Genomic DNA, 27,677 nt, shown 5'->3' on the forward strand with positions numbered 1-27,677 from the left:
CAGAGTTCAAAGGCCTCAATTCTTTGGCGCTCAGCCTTTTTTATGGTCCAACTTTCACTGCCATACATTGCAACTGGGAAGACCATAGCCATAACTATATGCACTTTTGTTGACAGGGTGATGTCTTTGCTTTTTGATGTGCTGTCTAGATTTGCCATGGCTTTCCTCCCCAGGAACAAGCGTCTTTTAATTTCTTGGCTACAGTCCCCATCTGCAGTGATCTTGGAGCCCAGGAAAACAAAACCTGTCACTACCTCCATTTCTTCCCCATCTATTTGCCAGGAATTAAGAGGGCCGGATGCCATGATCTTGGTTTTTTTAATGTTACGTTTCAACCCAAGTTTTGCACTCTCCATCTTCACCCGCAACAAGAGGCTCTTTAGTTCTTCTTCACTTTCTCCCATTAGAGTGGTATCATCTGCATATCTTAGGTTGTTGATATTTCTTCCGGCAACCTTAATTCCAACTTTTGATTCATCTAGCCCTGCCTTTCTCATGATGTGCTCTGCATATAAGTTAAATAGGCAGGGCGACAGTATACAGCCTTGCCGGACTGCTTTCCCAATTTTGAACCAATCAGTCGTTCCGTGTCCAGTGTCCAGTTCTCACTTAGACGCACAAAAAGTTTGTGGTGCTTGTGAGTGTAACAAACAGTGAAACAATTGAAGGAAAGCAGGAGAGGCAGGAAAGATCCACCACCTCCCCCCTTCTGCTAACCGAAAAGGATTCCACAGAACTGGATTGACGCGAATCCAGAAAAACTATTATACTACAGTATTATTTTTAGATTGGGGGAGGATTGAGACTGGCACAAACGACCCAGGTTTTGCTGGGATTAGGAAACGTCCCTTTCCAGAGCCCCTTGGACTCCTCCCCAGATCCTCAAACCCGCCTTCCCCCCTAGCTGCCCCCTTCCCCCCACCCATTTCCTTTCCCCTGTCCCATGCCTGGAATTCCTCCCCCCCCCCCCCTCCCTTTTCATCCTGCATCTCGCCTTCCAAAGGAGCCACATTCAGATTCGGAGGTACCTGGGACGGGACGGCGCTCGAAATCCATTCCCCCCCCCTCCCAAACTTTTCTGAGCTGAAGTCAAGGTGAGGGGCGCATCTGATAGGGGGTGGGGGCGAGCAAGGGAGGCAGTCTCCATCACAAAAGGCTGGAAAGATGCTCTAGAAATAAATAGAAGAAATTTCGAGGTAATTCTGCCCTTGTATGTTCCTTTTGGATGGGCTTGATCCTCTTTTTTTAAAGATTATGTTTATGTCTTTCTAAATTTCTTCTTGAAAATGGATAACACTTAGCATAAAAGCTATCCGGACTGGAAAAACTAAAAAGCAAACCATTTGTTTTTTTCTTTAAATGTGGTGGGAAATATATATGTAATTTTAAATATGTGTGTATATTTACATGCAATATACCTCTTGGTGCAAGATCAGAAAATGGGTGGCTGGCTGGGTGGGAGAGAAGACCAAAATACCTACTGTAAGTATATGTGCTGTTTTAAAAGTTGGCCTTGTTCTAAAGACTTTTTAAAAAAAGTATTTTATTGTTTTAAATTCTTTATTTCTCTCCCTTTTCTGACATACTGTCCAAAGGGGCAGGGAAAGAGGAAGCCCATCCATTTAAATAAAAAGAAATAAACTTTAAATTTAAATACATTTAAAATAAAATTTAAATTTAACATTTCAATAAAAATGGGTTATGTGATTAAAACAAACTAACCAAATACAGTTAACCAGATGTCAAAAATGTTGAGATTTCTGTTCAACTAAAGTTAGAATTAAGAGAGCAGTCTATCTGGTTTATTTAAAGTGAATTAGAGGAGAACGTTTCTCCAAAATGGCAAGCAAAAAAATGAGAAGAGAAACTGAAATATATATGGCAAGAAAGATGAAAGGGGAAGATCCTAAAAATGGAGGGAGTTGAAGTAAAATGTGGCTGTTTTATATGGTTTTGAATAAGGACGGAATACAAGTCTTGACTCAATTTCTCCACTTCTGGCAGAATTAAAATTAGCCTCATGCGACTTCAACTTGTTTTTTGTTTTGTTTTTAAATTGCATTTTACAAGTGTTTCTGTTTTTCAACTGGAGGGGCTTTTAATTAAACAAAACAAGCAAAAAAAAACCCCTATAGAAATAAGGGAGAATAACAAGATTTTATAAGGACTTCTCACACATGTAAGTGTGTATACAACAGTGCAACAGGTTCCAATTTTTAAAACGTTGAATGTATATTTCTGCTTTTCGACAGATAATGTTACTATTTTTGTAACCTTGAAAAATTACTTATTTAGGTCTTGCCACATTTAAAGACAAAACAAGTAGGTTGCCTTTTAGGCTTTCCAGTTCTGATGGCTTTTATGATAAGTGATCGATTTTGAAGAAGAAATTTAGAAAAACATATAAATACAGTGTTAAACACAGAGAAAATACATTGTTTTTATAGGCACTCTGCCATTCTGTTCTGTCCTTTTCCTCCCAAAGCATCTCTCTGATTTTTGTGACACCCCCCCCCCCCATTTCTAACTCACATTTTTAGCATGCTATTTAACATTTCTGGTGGTTTTATTTGATATATGTTTACACGAGAACTATTTTTTCCCATAACAACAAGAACCCTGTCGGGTAGGGCAGATTAAGGACACCATGGGCACATTAAAAGAGTACAACAGAATCACAGAGATTGGCAGGGCTAAGATTTTCTGCGTTTAAATTATGTTAAGCCGATTTTATATTTATAACACTTTTTTCGTATATTTCCCACTGATGATAGGCAGGAAAGCTACATTTAGCTTTATGATAGATAAAATTCTGGCCCCAATTTGGTTGTGAGCCGAGGACTACTTTTATTACACTACATTCAGGTAGTCCACGACTTTGTTACAACGGCACTGAAAAAAGTGACTTATGACAATTGTTTACATTTACAACCACTGCAGCGGTAGTCACGTGATCAAAATTCAAATGCTTGGCATGACGGTTGCAGTGTTCCCGGGTCATGTGATCACCTTTTGTGACCTTCAGATGAGAAAGGCAATGGGGGAAGCCAGATTTACTTAACAACTGTGTTACTAATTTAAGAACTACACTGATTCACTTAACAACTGTGGCACGAAAAGTCATAAAATAGGGCAGAATTCAATTAACAAATGTTTCACTTAGCAACAAAAAATTTGGGCTCAATTATGGTCTTAAGACAAGGATTACCTGCCTAGAACAGGTGCTCTTGTTGATACCAAGGCCCTACATTGTCATACATTTTTTTTAAGTTTTATTGATTTTCTAATTTTACATTTAAATATTTAAAAAGCAACATGGCGGCTGGGTTAAACGATAATTCAATAACATACAAGTATCTTTAGTACAAGTCTCAAATTACTGCATTAAGTATTTCCTCTCTTTTCCCCTTAGTATTTACTGTCTCATGTTTAAACTAATACAATTATTATCATTTCAATTAAATAATAACTTCCTTACATTTAACAATAATTTTTAGTTTATACATGTCCTGGTTATTTAGCATTCAATCTTTATAGACTATCAATTACTTTTTCCCAATTTTTAGTTTCCCATTAATATTTAAATTTAACATTTAATATTGATAATTTCCAAGTTTTAAATATCACAATTCATCACAAAATCTAATGTTCAGGATACACATCTTATCTATTTGAATATATTCAAATATATTCTATTTCTCCACCATCTTACATCAACTAATTAATAATACAGTATAACATTCTTATTTTCTGTTAATTTCCAAATGTCTTAAATTTAATAACCAAAATTTCTCTTATTTCAACATTAAATACTTCTCTTTTTCTCTTGATGTCTACTATCTCATATTTGAGCTAATAGTTTTTAGTATAATAGCTAAGTAAAAACATTTATTACATTTATCAATAGATTTTAGCTTATATATATCTTAATTACTTTTACATTCAGCCTTTATAAGCAAATGAATATTCAAATTTAACTTTTAATATTTATACTTCCAAGTTTTAAATGACCAAAGTTTTCTTTATCTCAGCTCATAACAAAATCTAGTATTCAAAGTACTCATCTTGTCTATTTGAGTATGTTCTATTTTAATTCTTACTGATAAGTCAAAACCCCAATTTTCTTCTGCCTTATTCTAGCTTTCTTTCTTTGCCAACTCGCCTTCTATGTCCATGCTTTTAAGTCATCAAATAGATCTCGCTGTATTATTATATATATTGTTTGAAGTAGAAAAGGCCATCCGGTCACCATTTTTTTTGGAAGGACTAACAAATCGTCTCTCTATTTGTCCATCTCGACTGTAGTTGTCCTGAAATGTTTATCTTCCCTTCAGTCTGTTCTTTTTGATCCTCAGATTTCTTCTAATTCATAAAGAAAGTCTTTTCCCTTTTCCATGTTGTCAGTCTCTTTTCTGTGTTTGTCAATCAATTGAATCTTCTATCATAGTATTTAATTGTTCCATTTCTTCTATTACATTCTGTAGTTGATTCTTTAGTTGTAATCAAAATTTGGGTTCGTATATCCAGGCTGACATCTTGTTCTTTTTTGTAGCTTCTTATTTCATCAGTAGCTATAAGAATAGTTTCATAAATTGCTTTCAACATAAAGAGAATCTGTTCCTGATCTTCATCCATGTTCTCTTAGTAAAGTGTTAAGTTAAAAACTTTACAATCAGAGAATGAAAATAATTTTGTCACTGAGTATAGAACACAGCTGGGCTTCTCACAGCTGATGAGGTTGCAAAAGTCTTATCTATAGTCTGGGCTTCAAGCCAAGTCTCTTTAGACAATAACAGGTCGTAATATCAGGTTTAGCCACAAGATGTCACCCATACCATTTAGGGTTTGTTTTTTTAAGTCCAAAGTTTTTATAATCCTTTTTCCAATTTTACTTCTTTTTTGTAAGTAAAAACCCAAATCTTCAATAAAAATAAGAAGTCTTTTAATCCACAAATTTTAGAAAGATAAAGATCCAGTCAGAATCAGGTTATTCTTGTGATGTTTTAAACTCCCCTGGATAGTCAGTCGCCACTGTTTTTAGAGGATGGGATAGAATCTCCCTTCCCTCTCTCATGGGATGGGGGAATACTTTGGGCAGCTTATACAGGTAGAAAAAATAGTTAGGATTGAAGAGAGGTAGATCTCACCCAGTCTCATCCGTGCTGCTTTGTAGGTGCCTGGTGGTAAATTTGACTTTGGCTGTCTGTAACCTAGTGATGGGCCATATTTCTATGGCCGATCTTTCATCTGCCAGTTTGGAAGGTTGCCCCAGATCGAGCGGAAGGGCTACCACCCTCCCACAATCAAGCGGGCATCCCCTCCTTGCTGGTCACCTCTACAAGGGCGACTTTTGACCCTTTCCAGGGTCCCCCAGTGGTGCGAAATGGGACATGGAAGACAGAGCTCGACTTCTGAATGTTTGTGGCGGCCGTGGCAGCGAACCAGAAGTCCCATTGTCATACATTTTTATAGGCAATAGCCAGTACTTTGAACTGCAATACTGAATTGCAAAGAAATGGAGTGATAGCCTAATGCCTGTGCAACTACAATAATGGCAGAGCGATATGGCAGCAGTGGCCTGATCCACTGTTGAACAAGCAGCCATGTTCTGAAGTTGCAGATGATGGTCTTCAAGAGCATCCCTGCCTAATGTAAGTTGCTGTAATCCAGTTGGGGACATGGAAGACTGCATAGTGACACCCGGTTCAGGAAAAGGTACAGATGAATCCTTCTGACCACAGCTGCCACTTTCTCTTCTCCTAAAAAGTGTAGGAGGTGTAGTGCAACCCTGTCTTGGATCAGAGATGGCCACTTATATTGGAAGACTTCTGGGCTCCATCTTAAACATAAAAACAGAAACCTAGAATCATAGGGCTGGAAGGGACTTCAGAGGTCCAGTGGTCCCCGTCCTTTATGTCTTGGTGGCCCAGTGAGGGGGAGAGGGGACATGCATATGTGTGCCGGCCCGCCACTCACATGGCCCGGTTCCAAATAGGCCACGGCCCGGGGGTTGGGGGACCCCTGTTCTAGTCCAAGCCCGTGCTCAAGGCAGGAGCCTTATACCATCCCAGTCAAATGGTTGTCTACTCTATTTTTGAAAACCCCACTGCAAGCTATTCCATTGATTAATTGTTCTCATTGTCAGAAAAACTCTCCTTATTTCTAGGTTGGGTCTCTCTTTAACAAGCTTCCACCCGTGGCTTCTTGTCCTGCCCTCAGGTGCCTTAGAGAATATGTCAATCCCCTCTTCTTTGTGGCAGCCCCTCAAGCAGTGGAAGATAGCTATCGTGTCCCCCGTAATCCTCTTCTTTGATAGACGTGGCATGCGTAGCTCCCTCCAGACCCCCCATCATTTTTTTTGCTCTTCTCTGCCTTTTCCTTCCCATCCAAACTCTTCAACAGCTTCCAGCCATGACACTGAGACCGCCACCACATCACTCATAATAGTTTAATCCACCTCTTACGAAATGTTTAACTGAGATAATGGTTTTAGAGTATTCAGGGTCCCTCACAATTGTGTAGAGATGGTCAGTGTCTACACGGCATGGTTTCTGTTTCTTAAGCTGCAAACCAGCCACCCCAACCTGCGGCTCTCTGGAAGTGTTGGGATTCCCATGCCAACTTGGGAAATTCCCAAGTTGGCATGGGAATTTCAGTCCTGCACCTCTGGATGGCATCAGATGGGTGAAGGTGGATGTCTACAGCTAGTCCTCGACTTACGACTGCAACGGAGCCCCAAAATTTATGCTGCTAAATGAGACCTTTGTTAAGTGAGTTTTGCCCCCTTTTGCGACCTTTCTTGCCACAGGTGTTAAGTGAATCACTGCAGTTGTTAAATTAGTAACATTAGTAACAGTGACAGTGAATCTGGCTTCCCCATTGTCTTTACTTGTCGAAAGGTCACAAAAGGGGATCACGTGACCTCAGGACACTGCAGCTGTCATAAATACGAGTCAATTGCCAAGGGTCTGAATTTTGGTCACGGGACCATAGGGATGCTGTAATGGTCACAAGTGTGAAAAACGGTCATAAGTCACTTTTTTCAGTGCCGTTGTAACTTTGGTCACTAAATGAACTGTTGTAAGTTGAGGACTACCTGCACTTGCTTAAGAGGAGGAACACCAACCAAGTAGGGCAGAGGTAACTCTCTCTCTCTCTCTCTCTCTCTCTCTGTGTGTGTGTGTGTGTGTGTGTGTGTATAAAAAGTCAAGATAGTGGCTGTGCAATTGAGGCCCCGCTGTTTTTTATATGTAATTCAATGGAGACAATGTGGAGCTCGCAAATATGTAGTAAAATGACATATTTTTGGTGGGACTTGGGAAAAAACAGACCAAATTCAAATTCCTACTTAATTACAACAGCTTATTGGCTTGCTTCATTGGGATAGGATAATCTAAGATGGAACATGTCCAGCATTGTTTTGGGTTAAAATGTGTCCTTTTATGCTCCAATGCAGTTTGTTTTTCATGTTTGCATGAAGTCTCACTCTTGATTCAATTAAGCATGTTGTTCAAATAAGACCATAAAGATTGTTTGCTCTTCATCAAACAATGGGTCCTATATATGAAGAGTCACAAGTCCTACTGAGACCAATTGATTAAAATAAGGCTTCCTCCTAGATCAGCATTTTTCAAACTTGGCAACTTTAAGATAGGTGGCTTGGGAGTTGAAGTCCACACACCTTAAAAGTTGCCAGGCTTGAAAAACACTACCTTAGTTAAATATACAAGAGCCTGTAGTTCATTATCAGGCCCAACTGTAGACATTTTGATGCCCTAGCCTAGGCCAGGGGTGTCAAACTGCCAGCCCGCATGCCAGATGCATCATAGTGAAACCGCGCCCACCCCATTGCCGGCAATGGCAAAAGGGTCACGATATGTCACGACACATCACGTGACGTTGCCCTCTCTGTGGGCACGTGCGCCGTCACCCCAGTTCTAGGCCTTCAGCTGAGTTTTATAAAATCTTTTTGCTTTAGGCCTCTGCCGCCGTGTGCCAAAAAAAAAGAGTTCAATCAATTTCAACATCTTGCAGGAAAAAAAAATCTTGTAAAGTTGGAATTGATTGATTGAACTTTTTAGTCCCACCCAGTCTGCCATTACCATCGCAGCCATGCCCACCCAATGCGCCACGCTCACCCAGTTAGCCACGCCCACCCAATTGGCCACCCCTACCCCCAATGGGCCACGCCCACCCGGCATCTGACAATACATAAGTGGGTTTTGGGTTGCAGTTTGGGCACTCGGACTCTAAAAGTTTCACCATCACAGCCCTATACCTTTTCAGACAAATGGTTGTCTAATCTCTTAAAAACTCTGTGTTGGAGCATTCACAACTTCTGGAGGCAAGTTGTTCCACTGTTTAATTGTTCTAAAAGTCAGGAAATTTCTCCTTAGTTCTAAGTGGTTTCTCTGCTTGATCAGTTTCCATCCATTGCTTCTTGTCCTGCTTTCAGGTGCTTTGGAGAATAGTCTGACCCCTCTCTTCTTTATGACAACCCATATGGTTTGGTTCAACTTCCCATTTTCTTAGAAATGATTTCTTTTTCTTCAGGTTTTTTAGCTTTATGCTTATGATGTTCTACTTTTTTTCTTTTCTCGAAGATTTTTGCCTATTTACTCTGAATTAGAGTAAATAATTTTAATTACTTCAGCACCCATTGTTGTCGTATGGCAGCCATTCCATGAAATTAATATTGAGTGGACCACTGCCATGGAGCATGCTCTACTACTGCTTATAACGTTAATAAGGTGTTGGTCACGTAACTTGCTAATCATGTGACTCTCTCATTCAGTAATTTAACGTCAAACCTTTGTCTAATATTATCAGCATCCTGAGGTCCCTAGCTGTAATAATAATATTTCAGGATTTTCAACATCAGGTTAGGGTGCTGCTCACTACACTTGACTGACTTTGTAGGTATTTTCCAAAAGCATAGAAAGAAAATGTTCTAAAGCCATAAGAGAAGATTATCACATTTTATACTCATGCATTCTGGAAGTCTTTTCAGCTTTGTCAGTCCCTAAAATTTGGTACAGGTAGTCCTCGATTTGCAACAGTTCATTTAGTGATTGTTCAAAGTTATAACGGCACTGCAAAAAGTGACTTACAACCAGTGCTTTTTTTGTAAAAGAAAAAGGTGCCGGAACTCACACATGTCATACAACCCGCCTTGCCTACCCTACAAGGTTCCATCCAAAAAAGGTGCCGGAACTCCGTTCTGAGCGTTCTATGAGAAAAAAAGCCCTGCTTACAACTGTTTTTCAGCTATGACCTTTCCAGCATCCCCATCATCATGTGATCATAATTCAGATGCTTGGCAACTGGCTCATAGTTATGACCATTACTGTGTCCCAAGTTCATATGATCATCTTTTGCGACCTTTTGACAAGAAAAGTCAATGGGGAAGCCACATTCACTTAACAACCGGGTTACTAACTTATCAGTGCAGTGATTCACTTAACAACTATGGCAAGAAAGGTGGTAAAACTCACTTAACAAATATCTCACTTAACCACAGAAATTTTAGGCTCAATTGTGATCGCACGTTGAGGACTACCTGTGCAGTAACAGACTGCCTGAATTGCCTAGGCCAGAGGTCTATAACCTTGACAACTTTAAGATTGGTGGACTTCAGCTCCCAGAATTCCTCTGGCTGAGGAATTCTGAGAGCTGAAGTCCACCAATCTTAAAGTTGTCAAGGTTGCAGACCCCTGGCCTAGGCCTAGAAGCAGCTTTGCCATTATGAAGACACGGGTTGAAGACCTAGGATTGCACCGGGCTGCTTAGAAGCAGGATTATATCAGCATAGAAACATCACAGTCTGGAAATTTGTCCCAATTTACCACCAAATACATGCTGACAGGTAGTCCTTGGGTTATGACCAAATTGGAGCCTGCCAATTACGACCGCAAGTGATGATGGTTGCCTGCGCCTCACTTAATGATGGGATGGGGGGGAGAAAGGCGAGGGTCCCTGCAATCAGTCATAAGAGCTAATCCGCTCAAGTTTAGTGCATATGGCTGTGGGCATTCACCTCGGTTCTAATTTACATGAAAGCTGGGACATGGCCACTGAAGTAAAGACAAGGATAGAGAAAGCTCGAACAGCATTCTTCAAAATGAAAAAGGTCTTCTGCAGTCACGACAGAAGCCTAAGATTGAAAATCAGGCTTGTCAGATGTTATATTTTTATCTATCCTGCTCTATGGAGTAGAGAGTTGGTCTCTGACAGAAGGCCCTAGCTGGGGAGACTAGAAGCATTTGAAATGTGGATTTACAGGCGGCTGTTACGTATAAACTGGGTTGACAAGATCAGAAATGAGGAGGTGAGAAGCAGCCTGGAAAAGCCAAGGAAAATCATCAAAACAATGAAAAAACGAAAGTTAGAATATTTCGGACATGTGATGCAACACCCAGAAAAATACGGCATACTCCATTTAACCCTCCAGGGAAAGACTGAAGGCAAACGAGGTCCAGGCAGAAGAAGAACATCATGGCTTCAAAATCTAAGGGACTGGTTTGGACAAAACTCAGCAGCACTTTTTCGTGCGGTTGCTGATAAAAACAGGATCGCCAACATGATCGCCAACATCCGATAACGGATATGGCACAAGAAGACGAGGAGATGACTTTGGGGGTGCTGCAGTGACCATAACCTTGAACAACCAGTGGTAATTAGCTCTTGGGGGGGCAGTTCCATCATAATTTCAAATGGTTGCTAAACAATTGGTTGTAAGTCATGGACTATCTGTACTTTAATTCACATCTTTGGTTTACCTTTTTAATTCTCTTTCAGGCTTTCCTTTCCATTTTGGAAACAAGGCTTAATTTCCAGTAGCTAGATAGAAGTCCAAAGTTATAAAAACTTAAAAAAAAACTTTGCTTATCAAAAGTCACTAACTTATGTCATTTTCATAAGATTACACAACTGATTCCCTCCCAAACACCAGTGTTTTTATTATAATATCAGTTCTGTTAGTTCTATTGCAACAATTACTAGTTCTCCCCAATATATATTACTATTTTTCCACAGGCAGTGATGTGATACAATATGATCTTTAAATTTTTCATGTATTTCCCTGTTCCTTATCTTTCGTTTTACTAATATGATAAATTACTTTGGAGAACTCAATCCTTGCATACTCCACAATAGATTTTGGATTTATTGCGTCTGTTGCCTAAGCCATGATATTTTTACTGACACAACTAAGCTTTGTCTTGAATAATGTAATGGAAATACTATGTGTTATTGAGTCTTGCCTCCATGTCTCTTTCTAGGTTTATCTTTGTGCATCATGGGGGTGAGCCGAGGATGTTTGCTTTGTGTTAAAGTGAAAATGTTTGTGTTCAATCTCATCTTCTGGGTAAGTATGGCAAGTTTGTGTTTCTATAATGAATTTGAGTGAACTCTACGTTAAAATTGAAATGATGCATCAGAGAGCCTTCCTACTCAACAGGTTTTCCTCATGCCTTACAAGTCAGTGAATCTATTCTAGATCAGGAATATTTTCTATTAATTAGTGCATGTCTGTCTGTCCGTCTCTCTATCTAATTTAACAGTTAATGTGATCGAGGGCAGCTTACAAGAAAGAAGCGAGATATAAACAACAAGTGGCGATGAACAATAATAATTAATAATAGGCAATCTGGCTCACATTGATATTGTCTCCTGATAGGAACTTACTCATTGTTATAACAACCTTAATCATACTTGATGAAACTTGTAGGCTGCCCAACTGTCAAGGGCTCTGGGCAGTTCAGAATAATTTTTAAAATAAATCAATAAAGATAAATGATAGCAAGCACAATGTGGTGAAGGCTCTCATTTTCCCTCACTGAGAGCCTGGGTTAAAAAAAAAACAGATCTTCATGCATCTTCCAAACAATAGCAGAGTTATAAACTCTTGTCTTATAGGACTGATGCTAGATTAAAGAAAGTACAATGCAGAGTATATATTTACTGATTCCATATTGTCACGACAAAACATTCTAAAACCTGGCTTTCATTTCCCTGCGCGCTCATTGACTGAGCTCTTATGATGTCATGGAATGTTTATAAACATTGGGACCCCACAGTGTCCACAACAATTGAACACTGGACTCGTTTCCATTGTAGAAGCGGGAGATCCTTTGAGGTGGTAGGGAGAGAGTTTGATAGACTTGTGGGATGTGAACCTGCACTAATTGCAGGCAGCTGGTGTTTCAACTTCAGGATCTGGCCTTCTAAAGAGCAGTCAGGGTTGATATCCTCTAGGACAGACCGGTTTGATCGCCTTGCAGTCCAAGGGACTCGCAGGAGTCTTCTCCAGCACCAGAGTTCAAAGGCCTCAATTCTTTGGCACTCAGCCTTTTTTATGGTCCAACTTTCACTGCCATACATTGCAACTGGGAAGACCATAGCCTTGACTATATGCACTTTTGTTGACAGGGTGATGTCTCTGCTTTTTAGTGTGTTGTCTAGATTTGCCATGGCTTTCCTCCCCAGGAGCAAGCGTCTTTTAATTTCTTGGCTACAGTCCCCATCTGCAGTGATCTTGGAGCCCAGGAAAATAAAATCTGTCACTACCTCCATTTCTTCCCCATCTATTTGCCAGGAATTGAGAGGGCCGGATGCCATGATCTTGGTTTTCTTAATGTTTAGTTTCAACCCAAGTTTTGCACTCATGATAGACTAGAAAGGCAAAAAGTATTTGTGAGAATCAAGCTAATTATTTCTCCTGCAACGGGATCCTGGAACACGAGGAGAAGAGTTGAGCCTCCGTTCTTGATTCTGTGAATGTGCTTCTCTTCTGTCTCTCCCTTTAGCTGGGTGGCTGTGGGGTGCTTGGCGTGGGCATATGGCTGGCCGCCACCCAGGGCCGTTTTGCTACCTTATCCTTCTCCTTCCCATCGCTGTCAGCAGCCGGACTCTTCATGGCAACAGGTGCCATCATCATGGTGGTGGGGTTCCTCGGATGCTTGGGGGCAGCCACAGAACACCGATGTCTCCTGATGACGGTAAGTAGCATCTCTTTGGACCATACTGTGTGCACAAACAAGAGTCAAATGGAACGAACGTTAAATGAGCCCATTGGCAGAAGCGGGTGCTATTTCTGGCCAGAGAAGGCGGTATCTACAGGACTGTTGTGACTCAGGGCCAGCCTGTGGGTCCGACAGCCGGCTCCGATGTATCGGATGACTCAGATGTGGGGGAGGAGGGAAACGAACCGGCTGATGATGATTTGGAGGCTTTGCAGAGTCCTCAGCCGGGGACCTCTTCTCAGCTGCGTGAGCCCGAGAGTGCGGAGGAAGATGACCCACAGCTGGCCCTGTTCAAGGACGCCCGACGCAGGAGGCAGTCGAGCAGGAACAAACAAAGAAAGGCTGTGAGACTCCTCGGGAGGAGGCACAGGGAGACCACGCCCTGAGCTCTCTATAAAAGGAGTGTTTGGGGAGGGGCTGGTTGCTGAAAGCAACTTTTCCGCTTGAGAAGACAAGCTCTAGTGTTTTTGTTAACTGCGTAATTAAATCTTGGCAGATGCCTTTTAGCCTTGGAAGCTCTCCAGTCTCTTCTTCTTAAATAGGGGTTTGCCTTTACAAGGCCAGAAGAGGGCTGGTTCAGAACAAGGACTTCATCTGAGGGCTCCTTGTTGCTCTCTGAGCTTGCTTGTTTTCTTGCCGACGTTTCATTGCCCTAACTATAGGTAACACAACCGGTGCTAGTATTTATTTAGTTATTTTATTTATTTAGTTATATTTATATACCGCCCTATTCCCTGAAGACTCAGGGCGGTTTACAGGAAATTAAAAATCCAAAATACAAAAATTAAGAACCAAATTAAAAAATATTAAATTGACCCTGTAGTCGATTAAAAAGAACCCCAAATTAAAATTTCTCCTCAGTCTGGGCCCGAGAGCTCGAAGAGCCAGGTCTTCAGGCCCCGGCGGAATGATCGGAGGTCGGGGGCAGTTCTCAGCTCCACCGGCAGCTGGTTCCAAAGGGCAGGCGCTCCCACCGAGAAGGCCCTATCCCTGGGTGTCACCCGCCGGCAATCTCTTACCGGCGGGACCCTGAGCAGACCCTCCCTGTGGGAGCGCACTGGGCGAAGGGCGTTTGATGCCGGCAGCAGGTGTTCCCTCAGATATCCCGGACCCGGAGTAAGGAGTTGCTGTTCTCTTATCAGTTTATAATTCTGGTGTCTTGCCTGTCTGGGTGGGTGGGGGCAAGACACCAAATATAAACTGAGAGCAAACAGCAACTCCTTACTAGCACTGATGTTGTTACCTAGTTAAGGTAATGAAACGTCTACAGCAAAACAAGCAAACTCAGAGAGCACCAGGTAAAGGTTCCCCCGCACATGCGTGCTAGTCGTTTCCGACTCTAGGGGCCGGTGCTCATCTCCGTTTCAAAGCCGAAGTGCCAGCGCTTGTCCGAGGACGTCTCCGTGGTCATGTGGCCGGCATTTTTTTTATTATTATTTTAATCCCATTTATATCCCGCCCTTCTCCGAAGACTCAGGGCGGCTTACAATTTAAGCACAAACCAATGTGCTTAGCATGACTAGACGCCAAAGGCGCACAGAACCCTGTTACCTTCCCACCGTAGTGGTCCCTATTTTTCTACTTGCATTTTTACGTGCTTTCGAACTGCTAGGTTGGCAGAAGCTGGGACGAGTAACAGGCGCTCACTCTGTTACGTGGCACTCGGAATTCGACCCGCCAAACCGCCGACCTTCTGATCAACAAGCTCAGCGTCCTAACCCACTGAGCCACCGCGTCCCCATAAAAAGTTTTACAATACATTTTGACTTTAATCCCCCCTCCCCCACCCCTATCCCTCTCCCCCACTCCCTCCTCCCCCCCCCCCCGACTTCCCAGAGCTAAATACAGGGCATAAAATCAAAAAACAAACATAAACACCCCTATGTTATCAACAATAAACTATAAATTCTATCTCTCTCTAGCTCATATAAAATGAGTACAAACAATATTAATATTACAAATAAAGTAGAAAAGAAAAAGAGGAAAACAGAAAAAGATCTTTACTCAAAATAAATTTTCTTAATCCCAGTCCTTATTCATATTAATTTCAAAAAAAAAAAAAGGAAAAGAAAAAAAAACTTTCACCTGCTATTTGCATTCTCCCACCTTTCTCTAATTTCCAAACAGATTCTCAGTTACGCACCAAAAGCGCTTATCTCTGTTAATCTTAATAATCTCCGACCAAACTAAACTATAATCAAAAATAGTTCTTGCATGTGTCACACCAAATGTCTCACAGTTCCAAATCATCCTTAAGTTCAAATAAAAGTTCAAATAAAAAGAGTATATAAAAAAAATTTAGGCAATCTCTAAGACAACTTGTTGTTAATTAGGAGCTTACATACCCACTCTTAGTTCAACACATAGTTTAAGTCCATAACCCTAATATACTTTTCTAGCAAGCAAATAACATCAATCTTAAATTGTGTAAAATATTAAAAAAGAGAAAAAAAAACTTTCTTTCTCCTCTATAATAATTTTACTCCATTGACATTCTAATCTAAAAATTTAATCAGCAATCTTAACGCCCCAAAACTTTTGGAGCACCTCTGTCATGACCCCCAAAACTTCTTTAGACCGCTCTCCTCCTACATCTTCACTGTAAGCACACTTTGAAGATTCCATAACTTTCTGCTGGTCTTGCTCTTGCTCTCGTCTCGCTCTTCTTAGGGCGGCACGCGTCATCTTCTGGCCTCCTGCAGCAACCGATGAGACTGTGGCTTGATCCCCTCCAACACCATTGTCCTCTGTCTGTCTATCTGCAACATCTTGAAACTTTCCCACACCGTATCCTTTTGCAGCTTCCAAAAATGATAGGGGGGTTGCTTTTAACACATTACTATAAAAATCACGTGCCTGAGCCACAGTAACCAAACGATGTCTTTTACCTTCGTGCGTCGCCACCAACCCAACTGGAATCTCCCATCTGAACTTAATATCACGTTTCTTAAGTTCCTGTACTAGAAATGCAAAATCTTTCCTTCTCCTTAGGATCTTCGGAGGGATCTCTTTTAAAACCAAAACTTCTTGCTCAGCCACTACCAAATTAGTATCATAAGCAGCTTGAATGACTTCATCTCTAATTACTCTCTTTGTAAAATAGACCACCACATCTCTGGGTAACTTCCTCTGTCTTGCAATCCATGAATTTACACGAAAAACTTTGTCCATATTTCCCTCAATTTCAGATGCTGACTGGCCCAGTACCCCTTCCAGAGCCTCAGAAATCAGCTGCTTTAAATCTTCTTTACCATTCTCCTTTAAACCCCTAATTCTAATAGCATACTGCATCTGATTATACTGAACAAGGCTCAATTCTTCGTCCATTTTATCCCTTATATTTTCATTTTCTAATACCTTTGCTTCTAATATAGAGTTCTTTTGACTGAGATCCTCCACTTTTATATCCAGCTGTAGCACACATTCAGCTACGGATTCAACCTTAGACAAGATGTCCACCCTCATTGCTCTCAGCTTCTCTTCCATCTTCCTCTCCAATTTCTCCATTTTCTCCTCCAATTTCTCCTCCAGCTTTTTCAACTTTTCATCCATCATATCAGACATCAGTTGTGCATGCTTTCCAAGAGCGTCTTGTAAATCCTTAAGCGTCAATACCGAGGGAGATGCAGGAGGAAGCAAAGCTTGCAGTGAGGTCTCTTGCACCAGGGAAGACCCCGCATTCCGAAGAGCTTTAGAAGTTTTAGCCGCCATCTTCCCCCACTTTCACTTATTACGCACTTTCACTTTAAAGCTATAAAATCCATTGAGCTAGAGAGTAAAAATAAAGAGTCTACTTCACCTTGACCTCCTGTACCGCTCTGCCTGCATCTTGATAATCAAAAGTATTTCCTTTTGGCAGGGGTGGTTGCTAACGCCTGGCTCTGCTCCAAGAATCCCAGAGCAGAGGCGCTGCGCAGCTCGGAGCAACCCAGGCTTCGGGGGGGGGCTCATCCTTCAGCCGCCCAAGCTCTCAGCTCAGGCGGCCCCGGAGAGCTCAACCCCTACCTGGGGCCTCACCCCCTCCTCTTCTCCCGAGGAGGGGGCTTCAAATCCATCTAAACAGCTGATCGGCGCTGTTTACGATGGAAAAACACAGCTGCGGAGCGGGCAGCCCGAAAACGGCTGTCTTTCGACGTCGCATCGCCACCGGAAGTCGATTCCGTGTCCCCATAAGAGAGCACCAAGGACCCCTCATTTCAACCCCGAGCTGCAAATCTTCTCCTTCATTAGGACTTAATCGGAAGCAAGATTTGTCTACAGCAGATTTCCCCAATGTTTCAGGCTTTGCGGAACGGCAGGGGTGGGTGGGGGTGGGGAGAGGAGAGGAGAAGGTTCTGTGCGAGTGGCCAGCAAGCGCCCGCATGTGCCCGCAGCTCCATTTGTGTGAGTGGTGTGCACATGGGCCCTGCTGCTCACGCAAATGGAGCGTGCGCGCACGAGCTTACCCACCGCTTGCACAAGTGAGGATGCATGTATGCACGCACGCCTTGCCAGACATTTCTGAGGCCTGGTTGCGATCCCCTCATGGCTCACTAGCGGGTCGCGGCCCACAGGTTGGGGACCCTTGGTCTACAGGACCTACTTAATGACCAGGCATGCCCGGTCATAGAATATCATTCAGAAGCAATACATTTCTGAGCAGGGATGTTATCACCAAGAAGGAGATGAAAAAATCAAGAGGGCGACCCCTAATTATGTTATCGACACCCCCTTATTTTTTTCTGCTCCCCAAAATTGATTGCATTTCTTCCTAAGAACTGCTTTCAGTCTTTTGGAAGCACGACTTTACTTGCTTTCTTTTTGTCTCCTGAAGAGTTTCAACCTTTGCGCTCTTTATCTTTTTATCTAATATACTGTAAGGCACCGACTCCTTTTCCTACATTCGTATACAAAATGCTGTGGGAAGTGTTGTGTGTAAAAAAAATGGGTCTAAAGGGTTTAATAAATTAAAATAATAGAATTTAAAAATGTGCACTTTTTTGGGGGGGGGTGTTTATGTGCAGAGAAGTCTGGATGTAATTGTGCAGCCAGGGAACACATCTGGAGAGCATCAGGTTGAGGAAAGGTTGTGTTGCAACAGTCTGGTCATATATGCACAATCCTGTGAGTCCATTAAAAATATTGAGCAGTTAAGGTTCGCATGATAGAAACAATCCTAGCTAAAATTTGTACATCACTGTATACAGTATACCACTGTAGTCCTCATCTTATAACAGTTCATTTAGTGAGTGTTCAGAGTTACAACAGCACTATAAAAAGGGACTTATGACCGTTTTTCACACTTCTGACTGTTTCAGCATCCCCATGGTCACGGGATCAAAATTCAGATGCTTGGCAACTGACTCATATTTATGGTAGTGGCAATGTCCCAGTGTCCCCTTTTGCGACCTTCTGACAAGCAAAGTCAATGGGGAAGCCAGATTCACTTAACAACCATACGGCTAACTTCACAAATGCAGTGAGTCACTTAACAACTGTGGCAAGAAAGGTCATAAACTGGGGCAAATTTCATTTATAATAATAATAAATAATAATAATAATAATAATAATAATAATAATAATAATAATAATAATAATAATAATAATAATAATAATAATAATAATAATAAACATTTAACAGATGTCTCACTTAGCAACAGGAATTTTGAGCTCAATTGTGATTGTAAGTTAAAGACTACCAGTGTAAACATAAAATATGTACCTAAACATCCTGGGTTGATCAATTTATCTGTTTTTTTTTCCTTAGTTCTTCCTGGTCCTTTTTACTCTCTTTCTCCTGGAACTAGTTGGGTTGCTAGTTTTTTTCACTTGCCGGGATAAGGTAAGGATCCTTATTTTCATATATTTAGAAAAATTAGAAGGAATAGGGGTAGAAGAGATTGCTTAAAGAAAAGCCTCATTGCTCTGCATTCCAGTGATTATGGCATCAACGATATCAGAAATGTGTTTCACGATATGAATTCCCAGTATCCAAAGAGGTATGTAATAATACAGACTGAACACCTATCTCCATTTCACGGAATGAGGAAAGAATCCGTTATCCAGGTACTGTGTTTCCCCCAAAATAAAACCGGGTCTTATATTAATTTTTGCTCCAAAATATTCGGGGGAAATACGGTACTAAATGCATCCATCTGGCTGACAATCTTAACTGGGGCTTATTTTGGGGGTGGGGCTTATATTACGAGCATCCTGAAAATTCATGCTAGGGTTTGTGTTCCGTTGGGTCTTATTTTTGGAGAAACACAGTAGTCCTTGACTTTCAACCATTCTTCAGACATTGTTCGAAGTTACAGCAACTTATGACTGGTCCTTGCAATTACAAACCTTGCTGCACCCTCAGTCACATGATCAGAATTCTGGCAGTCGGCAATGGGCATGTACTTATGACGGTTGCAGCATCCTTCCGTCATGTGATCACCGTTTGAGACCTTCCCAGCCAGCTTCAGACAAGCAAAATCAATGGGGAAGCCAGATTTGCTCAACAACCAAATGATCCACTTAACAACTGCAGTGATTCACTTAAGAACAACTGCACTGATTCACTTAATAACCGTGGCAAATAAAATCGGATGCAACTCATTTAAGAAACTGCCTTGCTTATGAATTCTGGTCTCAGTGGTGGCTGTAAGTAGAGGGCTAACTTCTATGGACTTAATTCTTCATTTCCATACCTTAAAGGTGACAAAGCTACATCTCAAGTTTTACACCCTCAAAAATTTCCTTTGATGAGGTAGAGCACATATTCATTTAAAAAAACAAAACAAAATAATTGGGAGAAACAATTATTGTCCTGGCTAAGTCATCTTCTTTGCTTCTGCATGGTCAAGAGATCAGGTCAGTCCTACAAAGTTTAATTTAATTTAATTTAATTTATTATCATTTCTATACCGCCCTTCTCCCGAAGGACTCAGGGCGGTGTACAGGGCAAGAATAAAACACAGAAATTTACAAAAATTAAAAGATAATTAAATGCATGCCCGATTAAAATACAATTGATACATAATAAAAACCCCAATAAGAATGATAAAAAAACCCACCAATCCCCCCTCAGGCCAGGCCGGCTTGCTCGAACAAGTATGTTTTCAGATCGCGGCGAAAGGAGCGCAGATCGGGCGCCGTCCGGAGCTCAACCGGTAACTGGTTCCATAGCTCCGGGGCGCCCACAGAGAAGGATCTCCCCCTGGGGGCCACCAGACGGCATTCTCTGACCGGTGGCACCCTGAGGAGGCCCTCTCTGTGGGAACGCACAGGGCGCAGGGAGCTTGATGCCGGCAGCAGATGTTCCCTGAGGTACTCCGGCCCCATGCCATGGAGGGCTTTGAACACCATTACTAGCACCTTGAATCTCACCCTCAGTCTGGTGCTATGTATCAGAAAATACAATATTTAATAGTCATATACCAATGTAGTCATACTATCCATCCGTTCCTACTTTAATGTCTCTAGAACTGATGATGATGATGATATGAGAGAGAAAAATATGCAGGTTTACTTTCAACCTCTCCTGTTTTCCAGCTGCAGGTCTAAGAAATCTGTTAAGAAACTGGAAAATTTGCATCTGAGCATAGAATAGGGTTTCTCAAACTCAACAATATATGGACTTCAACTCCCAGAATTCCCTCAGCCAGACACGTACTACATGTTGTAGTATGTCCCAGCAAGCAAAGGCGTCCTTTTATAGGATATTACATTCCATGTCCATACACAAACTTGTTGGCATGTTTTGAAGTTTCCCATCCCATAAAAGTTCCCTTTAATCAGATTACTTAATGTTAGCGTCCTTGGGTAATGGTATTTTGATAATCTAAAAGGTGATATGAAAAGAACAGACTGAAGTGTTAAGTACAGGTGGTCCTCGACTTACAACGGTTCATTTAGTAACCGTTCAAAGTTACAACGGCACTGAAAAAAGTGACTTACGATCATTTTTCACACTTACAATCGTTGCAGCATCCCTGTAGTTAAATGATCAAAATTCAGATGCTTGGCAACTTGACTCGTATTTATGACGGCTGCAGTGCCCCGGGATCAAGTAATCAGCCTCTGCGATCTTCTGCCAAGCAAAGTCAATGGGGAATCCAAATTCACTTAAGAACCATTTTACTAACTAACTTAATGAATGTGAGGATTCACTTAACAGCTGTGGCAAGAAAAGTGGTAAAATGGGGCAAACTCACTTAACGAATGTTTCACTTAGCAACATAACTTTTGGGCTCAGTGGTGGTCGTAGCTCGAGGACTACCTGTATACAAATATGGCTTGCAAGTATATGAAATGTTTTAATATCAGGTTTCCCTGTCTAAGACTAACCAGGCCAAAGTACCCTGTTTCAGCATAGATCATTCCAACTCCCCTCAATTTTTGGGGAGAAGGCTTCTTAATCACCACTGCGAGGACTGAAAACTTGGTTCAGCAATTCCCTCCCCCCCAGACATTTACTTGAAACACTAAAAAAAAAATCATTTGGTACATGTAGTATGTCTCTCTTCCAGTTTGATCAGTATGCTCAGTCTAACCTCAAGGAAGGACTCAAACTCTACGGCACAGAAGACAACGTGGGATTAACCAAAGCCTGGGACCTTGCGCAAAATGAGGTGTGTAAAACACTGTTCAGTGTGGTACCTACCTGGTTTGAAACCATTGGGAGTTTTTCCTGACATCAGACACAAACACACACTTGTTCCCTCCCCACCCCCTTTCCTTCTTATCTTCTTGCTTTGCAGTTTCGTTGTTGTGGGGTACGGAACTACACCGATTGGTTTGAGGTGCGGAATGGCACATGGGTCCCCGAGTCCTGCTGCTTACAGCGAAGCGATGGTTGTCAAAGGGACAGCGCCAGCTGGTGGAAAGAGGTGAGATGGCAGCCAAGGATTGTGCTGAAGGTGATTGATACCGATAGAAGAGAATATACTGTATGTAGCTTAGGCTTGAACTGTGGAGTCCTTGGCACTCTCTGAGCTTGGTAGTTTCGTTGCAGACGTTTCATTACCAAACTAGGTAACATCATCAGTGCATCAGAGATTATTGGGAATTCCCTTTCCTGCAGTGGTTTCCAATCTGGCACCTTTTCTAAGAGAGTCTGTGTAAGGTTCTGCCTCAGCTGTCGCCTCAGGAAAGCATGACTCTTGAAACAGGCATCATTTCAAAAGGGGATCTTTTACTGAGAGAAAGTGATTGCAAGGAAGCAAGGCGGAATCTGAAGTTCCCTGCAAAAGCATTTAGCTCAAAGTCCCATTTCCCCAGCTCCACCCCAATGCCCCACCCTATCAGGAGCCCATCAGCTGGTGTGAAGATGTGAGAACTTCCAGCTGAAAAAGATGATAACCAGCCATTCTTTGGTGCCTCCTCCCTGATAGCCAGCAGGAGTCAAAGCAGATGGCCCTGAGGGCTTCCTCCCACTCCCTATTTCCCAATTTGAAAACATCCTCAATCCACAGTAACTCCTGCTCCCCTTCCTCTAGGAATGGCAGCGTTCCGATAGGGACCTGGCACTCTGTAAAGCAGGGGTCTTCAGACTTGGCCCTTTTATGACTTGTGGACTTCAACTCCCAGAATTCTGGGAGTTGAAGTCCACAAGTCATAAAAGGGCCAAGTCTGAAGACCCCTGCTGTAAAGACTCAACTGCCAGACTGAAGGACAAGAGAATTGCGGGAGGCCTGCAGACATCTCCTTCCTGCATGGATGACCTTCCAGGTTCCTCAACCCCAGTGCTCTGTCAAATTTGTTTATGCAACGATGCACAACCTGAAATTCCACCTTGCAGCCGGCTGTCCTCTCCTCTGCATGTTTATGATTTTAAGGATGTCTTATCAATGTCAACATTAGATAGCAATAGTGTTTTTGTATGTGTGTAAACATGAAAGGTGTTTCAACATTAGGTAGCAATAGTTTTTGTGTATGTGCGTGTGTGTGTAAACATGTAAAGGTAGCCCTCGACCATGATTGAGCCCAAAATTTCTGCTGCTAAGTGAGACAGTTGTTATATGAGTTTTGCCCTGTTTTGTGATCTTTCTTGCCAAAGTGATTTAAGTGATTTAAGCTAGCAACACGGGGGGGGCTAAGGGAATCTGTCTTCCCCATTGACTTTGCTTGTCAGAAGGTTACAAAAGTTGATCGCATGACCCCGGGACACTGCAACCGTCATAACTCCATGCCAGTTGCCAAGCATCTGAATTCTGATCACGTGGTCATGGGGATGCTGCAATGGTTGTTAAGTGTGAAAAATGTGTGACATGCGTTCTGCCCCATTTTACATCTTTTCTTGCCACATTTGTTAAGCGAATCGCTACAGTTGTTCAGTTAATACCACGGTTTCCCCATTGACTTTGCTTGTCAGAAAGTCGCAAAAGGAGATCACAGAACTGACTCCAGGACACTGCAACTGTCGTAAATGTAAGCATCTGAATGTAAATCACATGGCCCTGGGGATGCTGCCAGGGTCGTCAGTGTGAAAAATGGTCATAAGTCCATTTTTTCCAGGGCCATTGTAACTTTGAACAGTCACTAAGCGAACAGTTGTAAGTCGGGACTACTTGTATGTACTGATCTACTTCCAATTCTAAATTAGAGACAACCTTCTTTTTCTGATTCCTGTCATGTTTCCCAAATTTACTTTTGAAGGCGTAATGTTCCTATGTTCAAGGAGCCCCTGAAAACTGCTAGGGGCCATTACTTGCTGATCTTTTCCAGGAGTAGAGTTAATGGGAATAATATAATACAGGTAGTCCTCGACTTACAGCAGTTCATTTAGCAATTGTTTGAAATTACAACAGCACTGAAAAAAGTGACTTTTGACCATTTTTCACACTTACGACCGTTACAGCATCCCCTTGGCCACATGATCAAAATTCGGATGCTTGGCAGATGACTCATATTTATGATGGTTACAGTGTTCCAGAGTTATGTGATCCTTTTTTGAGACCTTCTGATAAGCAAAGTCAAGGGGGAAGCCACAGTCACTTAAGAACCGTGTTACTAACTTAACAACTGCATTGATTCACTTAACAACTGTGGCAAGGTCATAAAATGGGGCAAAATTCACTTAACAACTATCTTGCTTAGCAACAGAACCTTTGGGCTCAATTGTGGTTGTAACTTGAGGACTACCTTTATACAAATAGTCCTCAGCTTATAATCACAAATGGGACCAGAATGTTTTATTGCTAAGCAACACGGTTCTTAGGCGAGCTGCGCCTGATGTACAGCCTTTTTTTTTGCCACAGTTGTTAAATGAATCACGCAGTTGTTAAGTGAATCCTGCTTGACTTTGCTTGCTGAAAGCCAGCTGGAGAGGTCACAAATGGTGATCACCTGATCCTGGGACACTGCAACAAATGTGATCACATGTTGGTTGCCGAATGTCAGAATGTTGATCCTGTGACCATGGGGATACTGTGATGTTGTGTGTGTGAGGACTGATTGTAAGTCACATTTTGCAGTGCTGTTGTGACACTGAACAGTGACTGAATGGCTGTAAGTAGAGGTTTACCTGTGTGGGACATTCCCCCCCAAGGTTTCCTAACCACTGTTTTATGGGCTTCTCTTTATTTTCCTTGCAGCCTTGCTATGAGAAGGTGAAACGCTGGCTAGCGGAAAACATCTTTGCAATGGGCATTTTTGCTGCCTGTATCATCGTTGTCCAGGTGAGGTGGTCAGAGCACCAATGGCAGATGGAGTAGCCTGGACCAATGTTTTTCTCAATCTTGGCAACTTTAAGATATGTGGACTTCAACTCCCAGAATCTGGGAGTGGGAAGTCCATACATCATAATGTTGCCATGGTTGAAAAACACTGACCTAGACATGTAGCAAGATTTCCTTGAAAGATCTCTATTCTTACCCCAAAGAGCAAGGGTGGGGGAACGATGGCCCTTTTATGACTTATGGACTTCAAGTCTCAGGAATTCTGGGAATTGAACTCCACAAGTCACAAAGGGGCCATTGTTCCCCACCTCTGACACAGAGCAAGGGAATGCAAGCATCTCTCCCACCCCTCTTGGGGAGGTTATTTTTCCCTGAATTCCTCAAAGTTAACACCTGCAAATTTGAATGCACAATTTTCAGTTGAATGAGGAAGAAGTAAACATGGACTTGCAACCTTCCCCTAGATTTAATGTACTTTTTTTTGCTTAATCCTCTTTAACCTAAAGTAAAGCAGTAGACATTTAAATCTTTGCCTGCTCAGAGGGTACCATACATCACCTCAAGTCTCCTGCTGCACTAAAAGAAACATGCACAACAAAGTGTGATTTTTGTTTCTTTTTTAAAAATGGAAACTATATATCGTGAGAAAAAGAACAAAGACCAGGCAGAAAACCCAGCTGTACAGCTCATTAAAGTTATGTAGATTCAACAAAGACAGCATGTTATGCTTAGGTCATATAATGTGCAAGACAGCAATGAGATCACAAAAGCAATATGTACATTAAATATAAAAATAATGCAAAGGATTTAAGTTTTTGGCCAGCTGTTAAAAAGCCAGTTCCACTGGTTTCCAAGATTTCATCAAGCATGGCTTACGCTTCATAGTATTTATCTGGGTTTTAACATATCTAAACTGCAAAGCTTTCAATGGCCACTGGGTGGCAAGAAAGAGGCAAATTTTCAGCATTCCTCTGCTGACATCTAGTGTTTGCATAATTTTTACAAGTCATAGCCTAGCTGCGGATCTGATGCCATAGCTGTAGATCTGATGCCACAGAACAGGGGTGTCAAATTGCCGACCCGTGGCCCGGTTGCATCATGTGGAGGTCGCACCCACCTCAGCTCCGGCAATGCAAGAAAAGTTGCGATACGGTGCAACATGTCACAAGACGCAGTGAGTTTGATACCTGTGCCATAGAAGGAAGATAATAGAACTGGCTTAAGTCACTTTTTAAGTGTGACCAACACCCAGAGAGAATATTCAGCTCACTAAAATTTGTTTGGTTTCTGTCCTGCCTTTTCCTTCAGGAGCGCAAGGCCTCATATATAGTGTCTCTTCCTGCCTTTTTATTCCCACAATCACTAGTGATGGAGACGAGTGGCAAAAACTGCCAGGGAATTTCTTTGGCTGAGGTAAACTTGAACCTGAGTCTCCCTCAGTGTCAGTTCAGACACAGCACCCTGGATGTTATAACCCCACCAGATGCTCTAAAGTGGCCTTCTCCAACCAGATCCCTGTAATTTTCAACCTATGTGGAGAGTGCTAGGCTGAGGAAAGTTGTGTTACTAGCGTAATCTGTACTACCTGTTCTTGCACTATCCAAAATTCCATTAAGGCAGCAAGATGGCTGGTGGAAAAGGTGCGGAGAAGGGCCCGTCCTGCTCCATTCACTTTCTAGTTAAACCTGGTTAAACCTAAGTTTGAAAAAAAGAGAGGGGGGAGAAAGTACACCACCTGTACCCATCCATTGCTGCTCAGAACTGAAGGTCTTCTGATGAACTACTACTAGGTCCTATGGGGGCTAGGCTTAGAACGGTGTTTCTCAATCTTGGCAAATTTAATATGTGTGGACTTCGACTCCCAGAATTCCTCAACCACTACAGGGTTTGGGGAATTCTGGGAGTTGAAGTCCCAAATTTTAAAGTTGCCAAGAATGAGAATTTTATTTTATTTTTTTTATTTTAAACCCATTTATATCCCGCCCTTCTCCGAAGACTCAGGGCGGCTTACAATTTAAGCACAAACCAATGTGCTTAGCAATAGCACAGGTTAGAATATTATCAGTTAGAAGCACTAGCTTAGAATATTATCAGTTAGTTTCTACATGTCCGAGCAGTGAGATTACTTCGTGGCCCAAGCCAAGAGCTGGCAGTACTTCCTTGTGTTTTGGAGCAGACAAGGAACAAGCATTTCCAAGAGATAAAGAGTACCATAAGCTGGGCTAGGGCTTCTGTTTTTTTCCTGACTAAATCTTTCTCTATTCCTTTAGGTCTTGGGTATCGTGTTCTCCATGCTGATGTACTGCCAGGTTCGGAGGGTAGAGAAATACTATGACTGACTCCATCCAAGTCCATTCCATGTCCTTTCAAACTTAGGGACATGAGATGCAGAAGGATCAAGAGCATTTTTTGCTCCTCTGGAGGTTTTTTTTTTGCATTGGTCCCTTCCTGCATCTTCTTTCACTTGTCTCTTCTTCAGGTGAAAGCCAGTTCTGATGCTTGGTAGGTTCATACCATGTGTGCAAGAGGGGTTCTGTCTTCCCATAATAACCAATTCTCCTGAGGAACTTCATCTCTATTCTTTCTATTGTCACTTCTCCCTATATCTTATGATGTGGGTCCCTCCAACCTGCTGCTTTGTATACAAGAATAAAACAAGCACCAATAAAACAATATTTATCTTTTAGACACTGCATTTGGAACCTGTTGTCTATTTGTAGTATGTGTTATTATTTAGTTGCACCTATAACTGTATTTTAAAAAGGCTGGGAGGTTGACTAAAAACTTGAGATTGGCCGAGTAAAATCTTCTTAAGAATTATACATATTATTCATGTCCCATTTTCCTTGACAAAAGCAAAAATGAATTTAATGGCAAAGCAATGTTCCAAATGAACACTGATGGGAAAAGTGGCAGTATTTCATGGAACAATATTCCTGTTGCAGTCCTTCCATTTTAGGCAGTTATAAGAAGTCACCCTCTTGTCTTTTCCTAATTACAAGTAGTCCTC

The 27,677-nt window shown here is 41.9% G+C and overlaps 1 protein-coding gene across 1 annotated transcript; it reads left to right on the plus strand.

Annotated features, from left to right (window-relative positions):
* The first annotated feature begins 989 nt into the window (after positions 1-989).
* LOC308675961 (tetraspanin-4-like) lies at positions 990-27,350 on the plus strand. Its single transcript, XM_081341644.1, has 8 exons — positions 990-1,094; positions 11,280-11,365; positions 12,807-12,998; positions 18,769-18,843; positions 21,518-21,619; positions 21,749-21,877; positions 24,584-24,667; positions 26,938-27,350. Exons 2-8 carry the CDS (start codon positions 11,297-11,299, stop codon positions 27,004-27,006), a joined length of 720 nt encoding a protein of 239 aa, XP_081197770.1. The 5' UTR covers positions 990-1,094; positions 11,280-11,296; the 3' UTR covers positions 27,007-27,350.
* The last annotated feature ends 327 nt before the right edge of the window (positions 27,351-27,677 follow it).

This window comes from Vipera berus (genome assembly GCF_964194415.1).
Source record: "Vipera berus genome assembly, chromosome: W".
Taxonomy (NCBI): domain Eukaryota; kingdom Metazoa; phylum Chordata; class Lepidosauria; order Squamata; family Viperidae; genus Vipera; species Vipera berus.